Genomic DNA, 6,405 nt, shown 5'->3' on the forward strand with positions numbered 1-6,405 from the left:
TTGGTTGTGTTCCAGAGCTTTAACTCAGTGTTTAACAAAGCGATGGACCGTGCAGAATGGGATGAGGATGTGAGGACCAGAGTGCACACCCTCACTGAGGCCATCACCTATTATGTATTCCTGTACACCAGCCAGGGCCTGTTTGAGAGAGACAAGTTAACCTTCTTGTCACACATTGCCTTCCAGGTGAGAGACTCAGGGCCGCCTCAAAGGTGGGGCCTCCTGTCATCCTCATCAATCAAAGTACTTTTCTGCCCCCACATTAACTTCAATTAAAAGCAGTCAGCAGGACCATACGCTGCTATTGATTACCTCTCACACCTTGCTCCATAGCTGCTGTTCAGACAGTTGGTTCTGACAAGGGGGTTGGTTCTGATGGCATAATGCAATTATCTGTCATTGCGCCAACTGTTTTCATCTTAGGAACTGTGGTGCTCTGAAGGCTGTCCTTCATTTGGCTTTTTCACATTTAGAGGCACTTTTTCAGCCTGTAGGACTTTACCCAATCCCTTTGCCAGAGTTTTCTTGCAGTCTTCAATTGTTGTAAGAATGACTGAAAAGAGATCAATGCAACACAGATCATTACAAACTGCTCTTGGTCCTTCCCCTCAGATTCTGCTCAAACAGGGCCTGATTGATGCACAGGAATTTGACTTCCTCCTGCGTTTTCCTGTGGAAACTAGCAAACGTAGTGTGTCCTTCCTCTCTCCATATACCTGGGGAGCCATTAAGGTACAGTACAGGCTATAAACATTTCAACACTACTTACCATTTTACACAGCTAAGAAAAACATTTTACAATGTCTGTTATTTGGATATAGACAATCTCTACAATGGAGAATTTCAGTGGACTGGACAGAGACATGGAGAGCTCACCAAAGCGCTGGAGGAAGATCATTGAATCCAGTTGTCCTGAAAAGGAAAGACTGCCCCAGGAATGGAAGAACAAGAGTTCCCTCCAGAAGCTCATTATCCTTCGAGCACTTCGCCCTGATAGGATGACCTATACACTAAGGTGAGTAAATGACCAAATTATAGTTGTATTTGTAAGTATTGAACAGTATTCTGTACAGCTCACTCTCCTTTTGACTATGCTTCCTGGCAGGAACTTTATGGAGGAGAGCATGGGAAAAAAATATTTGGATGCTGCCAGGCTGGAATTTGATAAGTTATATGCAGAAAGTGTCCCTTCAACCCCTGTGTTCTTTATCCTCTCACCTGGAGTGGATCCACTCAAAGATGTAGAGAAATTAGGTACTATGCCTGCTGTTTGTTATTTATGCATACTGATCACTTGGTAGGGATAATTATTCAAAATATTCTTTCTTTGCAGGTTTGAAGCTGGGATTTTCCATTGACCAGGGCACTTTGCACAATGTATCCCTGGGACAAGGGCAGGAGGAAGTAGCTGAAAGGGCTCTGAGGAATGCTTCTAAACTGGGACACTGGGTCATTCTGCAGGTGGGGAATTTTACTATTCAGTGACTAGATTACTTTAGTGATTTCAGGCTGCTCTTCCAGCCAGCCTGTAATGCATCTAATGATATTATCTCACCCCCTGAGCAAAGGAAATAAACTCAATTTGGTTCAATAAAAAACATAATTGGCTAGATCAGCTCCATAAATGCCTCCTTTAAAGGGAGCCAAGTAAGTCACTGAATGTTTTCTTACTAGTTCAGAACACGGGGAGATCTTTTTTGGAATTAATCTTCCTCATACGAACACAAGCATATCTATAAATTAAAACTTTAAAAATTTATTCTATGAACCTATAACCTAAACTTTTTGTATAACATGTTTTTGAAATTTTCCAGAATGTACACCTCGTGGCTTGCTGGCTGCCCTCTCTAGATGCTCTACTGGAGACAGCAGCGGTGGACAGTCACCCCAACTACAGGGTTTTTATCACTGGGGAACCAGCACCAAGCCCTGAGAAGCATGTGATCCCCAGAGGCATACTGGAGAATGCCATAAAAATCACCAGTGAGCCACCCACTGGCATGAATGCCAGTCTGCATACAGCCCTCAACAACTTCAGTCAAGTGCGTTGCAAATTTCAATTAATTTCTGAAAACATATTACATTTAATAGCATTCACTGTAATTTGTATTTCTTATGCTCTTGCTCTCTTTTCAGGACACTCTGGATATGTGTACCAGAGAACAGGAGTTCAACTCGATGCTCTTCTCCCTCTGCTTCTTTCATGCTTGTGTTACAGAGCGCCGTAAATTTGGTTCCCAAGGGTGGAACCATAACTACCCCATCAGCAATGGAGACCTCACCATCTCAGCAAATGTCTTGTACAACTACTTAGAGGCCAACGCCAAAGTATTTTTACCACTATTTTTAAATATAATTCTACATTTTCATTTTTTTATTTATATTTTAACCAGATTTTTTATTGATATCAGTAAAACTTTTAATTTGTTTTGTACTACTACTTTCTTAAGCTGTGTAAATTTATAATGATAATGGTGTTTGCAGTGGCATTATTGTCAGACTGGGATGCTGAATTACAGTAGTGTCTCCAATTACTTATTGAAATCTTTTGTTCCACTGTTATTTGTGAAAAATGTTCATTCCCATATTTTTTTCTACATTTCTTCTCTTACAACGCAACCTATAATTTAGCTTTATTTCATGAAGACAAAAAATCCATTCTTAGGGTGCTGTACCCCTCACAACTCCTAATGCATTTCTCTTAGAACTCCTATTACTCTGGTCACAACCAATTATGTCTCCTAGGTATTCTGCCCTCCAAAAACGAATGTCCTTCATTATGTTAACCAAACAGTAACCTGTATGTGCGTATACAGAGAATTCATTAGGAGGGCAATGAAGCGTTATCCTAAATGTAATTACATGCAGCCAATGTGACAGTTCACAACGCTACATAAGTGATCACTGCAATTAGAGCTGATGAAGGAAGCAATTTGCAAAACAATACAGGTACAAATGATTGTGAACCTCCAGCTTTTGTAATTTGTTATGAATCACAGGTTCTTTTCTTCCTCCTTCACCCTCACGGATCATAATCTCCTGCTGAGGAAAAGACTCTTCTGTCATACCTTAGATCAGTGTGTGTAAAGAAACATAATTTTGTTACATTTCCCTACAGTTATCATTATTAAAAGCTCATTTGGTAAGAGATCATATAGATACCACTTAAAGATATGGTTTGAAAGGAGTGGAATAATACAGAAAAAATAAAACTAGTGTGAGATGATCCTGAAATTTTTTTAATAACCTTTTTATTTTTTTTGATAACATTTGTCTTCACTCTGTATAGTGTATCTAATTATTTAGGGACAACAGTATTATTATTTTTGTAAAGTTATATTTGCGTACAAACTTAAGTCTGTTATAGTCCATGCAGGTGCCTTGGGAGGACTTGTGTTTTCTTTTTGGAGAGATCATGTATGGAGGACACATTACTGATGACTGGGACAGAAGACTATGTAACTCTTACCTGCAAGAATTCATGCATCCAAAAATGGTGAGTCAGTGTTGATGTTGCAGTCTAAGAGGAATCCATTCATTTTTTTCTGTTTGGTTCCAGCAAAACTATTGCACTATAAATTTTAAATGGTTTCACTTGATAATTTTCATAATTTAGAAAATCTTCATTTCATTCAACTCATTCAATACAATCCATTTGGACAGAGACTTGACATAGGTTCATGTTCAGTGTTGTGATGCAAAGTAGTAAAGAAAATGTGCAGTTTTGAATTTCTTGTTGTCGTTGTCAAGGTAAAGGGTGCCCTCTTGGGATGTAAACCTAAACTGCAATATTGCACTTAAAGTCTTTGCTACTGCTGATTTCTCTGCCCTCACCTAGGAAATGTTACCACTCTGTGCATTGCACCAAATTTGACTGCCAGCTGCTGCATGACACACCACTACAGGCAATTTAGCAGATTATTTGGTACTTTTAGTTGATAGATGCTTAACTTGGAATTCATCTGTTTCACTCCCACTGAGGACCTATTAGCTCTCTGCCAGTTTACCTTTTCTATCAGGCTATGCCACCGTTCTTCCTCCCAAAAAGCAGTTTGAACAATCAGACATCGATCAATGTGTTTTGTTGTAAGTGCAGCAAATTGCTTGTGCATGCACTGCCGTCCACCATATTGAGTTCTAAAACACACAGGACAAGCTTTGCTTGCATTAAGCTTTGTTAAGATTTATGCGATTGGTCTAGGTTAAATTTTCATTGTCATAATTTTTTGCTGTACATTAAATATTGTGCTCTACTGTATTTTTTTTAATCTTTGTATTCTTAATTATTTTTCAATTCTTAGTTTGAAGGAGAGCTCTTTCTGTGTCCTGGGTTCCTGACCCCTCCATTCATGGACTATGGTGGTTACCACAGTTATATTGACGAGCATCTCCCATCTGAGAATCCCACTCTGTATGGTCTACATCCAAACGCTGAGCTCGAGTGCCTCACTGTCACCTCAGACAACCTCTTAAGGACTCTGCTGGAACTGCAGCCACAGGACTCCTCCAGAGCACAGGGGGCAGCTCAGAGCACAGAGGAGAAGGTGTGAAGGCAGAAAAAACTATTACTAGAGAACATCTTAGGATACAATGACCTACCTGCATAAATAATCTAACCATGTTTATCATATTTATCAGGTCAAGTGTGTCATCGAGGACATCCTTGACAAGCTTCCTGAGGAGTATAACATGGCAGAGATAATCACAAAGACGACAGAGCGAAGCCCCTACATTTTAGTGTGTTTCCAGGAGTGTGAACAAATGAATCTTCTGCTAGCAGAAATAAGGAAGTCCCTTAATGAGCTAGATCTTGGTCTGAGGGTACAGTCTATTGTGACACTGTTAACAAATCTCTGTTCTATCACCAGTAAGATCTTGTGTCATTTATGAGGATTCCTCTGTCCACAGGGAGAACTCAGCCTCACTGCCAGTATGGAAACTCTGCAGTCTGCCCTGTTCAATGATTCTGTCCCAGATTCCTGGGCCAGACTGGCTTATCCCTCCACTAAAACACTGGCACAATGGTAACTACTCTTTCCAAATAATACTGTATTTTACTCTCCATCTGGCCTTTACTATGTTTTCCCACAACACTGCACTGTTCAAAGTAACAAAAACTGTTTTTAAAATTAAGGAAAAATGTCTTGAATCATAAAGCCAATATTACCAGGCAGACACATTGTAATGGTGTCAACCAATGATACACCATGTTGTTTTTTTAAATTTTTTTTATTTTAATTTTTTTATAGGTTTAGTGACCTAATGTGTAGCTGTCGTGAGCTCGACAGCTGGACTCAAGACTTTGTCCTCCCTGCAGTTGTTTGGCTCTCAGGACTCTTCAACCCTCAGTCCTTTCTCACAGGTGAGGTCCCAGTCTGTGAGCAATTTAGATGATGAGTGCATCAGAAACATTAACATTCAAATTTATCTTATTTGCAGCCGTGTTGCAGAGCATCGCACGCAAGAATCAGTGGCCCCTTGATAAAATGACTCTGACTGTGGATGTAACAAAAAAGACAAAAGACGACTTTGGACATCCACCACGGGAGGGAGCCTACATCAACGGACTCTTCATGGAAGGTTAGAATTAATCATCCCTAACATCTCTCCAATACATCCTGCTGCACTGAATTAAGTTACATCAATTTTTGAAAGTATTTTGAAACATATGTGTTGGTAAAATGCAAATCTCCCTCTAGGAGCACGCTGGGACACTCAGTGTGGAGTCATCTGTGAGGCGGTTCTGAGGGATCTTACCCCAGCCATGCCAGTGCTGTATGTTAGAGCTGTGCCTGCAGAGGAGCAAGAACTCAAGAGTACTTACGAGTGTCCAGTGTACCGCACTAAGCAGCGTGGGTCCACATATGTTTGGACCCTTCACCTCCGAACCAAACAGCCTCCTGCCAAGTGGATATTAGCTGGAGTGGCGCTGCTTATGTCTGTGTGAGACAGTGGGAGTGTCAGGCAGTGAGTCCTGAAGTATTTTATAATATTTGCCAACAGTATTCTGAAAACAGTGTTTTTAGATATTTTTAGACAGTATTGAATCGTGTTGTCCTCTTTATCATGTTTAATAATAATTACTAATATAACAGACACAGTTACACACTTTTAATCCTCCATTATTATTATTGTGTCCAGTTTGGTTTATATATGACAAAAAAAATTTTGTTGTGTGTGTGTGTGTGTGTGTGTGTGTGTGTGTGTGTGTGTGTGTGTGTGTGTGTGTGTGTGTGTGTGTGTTAGATTTAAAGATAAAGTAAAGAAGTAGATACATGTTTAGCAAGTGTTGAATCTGTTGTGTCTGTGTGCGACACTGTTGAACCTCTCCCCTGAGATGGTTCAGTCTGGGCATGATTTGTTGGGAGCTTATGTCTCCATTTTAGACCATGTAATTCTGGATAG

At 40.1% G+C, this 6,405-nt stretch overlaps 1 protein-coding gene across 1 annotated transcript in view; it reads left to right on the forward strand.

Annotated features, from left to right (window-relative positions):
* Nucleotides 1-5,947, forward strand: part of LOC111238805 (dynein heavy chain 11, axonemal-like) — a 36,914-nt gene extending 30,967 nt beyond the window's left edge. The window contains exons 70-83 of the mRNA XM_022768491.1: nt 16-186; nt 613-732; nt 822-1,015; nt 1,106-1,254; nt 1,334-1,461; nt 1,815-2,042; nt 2,137-2,328; nt 3,377-3,496; nt 4,302-4,544; nt 4,639-4,821; nt 4,909-5,024; nt 5,250-5,362; nt 5,440-5,580; nt 5,700-5,947. Of these exons, the coding sequence (XP_022624212.1) occupies nt 16-186; nt 613-732; nt 822-1,015; nt 1,106-1,254; nt 1,334-1,461; nt 1,815-2,042; nt 2,137-2,328; nt 3,377-3,496; nt 4,302-4,544; nt 4,639-4,821; nt 4,909-5,024; nt 5,250-5,362; nt 5,440-5,580; nt 5,700-5,947 (2,346 nt within the window). The remainder of the gene's footprint in view (nt 1-15; nt 187-612; nt 733-821; nt 1,016-1,105; nt 1,255-1,333; nt 1,462-1,814; nt 2,043-2,136; nt 2,329-3,376; nt 3,497-4,301; nt 4,545-4,638; nt 4,822-4,908; nt 5,025-5,249; nt 5,363-5,439; nt 5,581-5,699) is intronic.
* The last annotated feature ends 458 nt before the right edge of the window (nt 5,948-6,405 follow it).

The sequence above is a fragment of the Seriola dumerili genome, unplaced genomic scaffold, assembly GCF_002260705.1.
Source record: "Seriola dumerili isolate Sdu_G_001 unplaced genomic scaffold, Sdu_1.0 BDQW01001661.1, whole genome shotgun sequence".
NCBI classification, from domain to species: domain Eukaryota; kingdom Metazoa; phylum Chordata; class Actinopteri; order Carangiformes; family Carangidae; genus Seriola; species Seriola dumerili.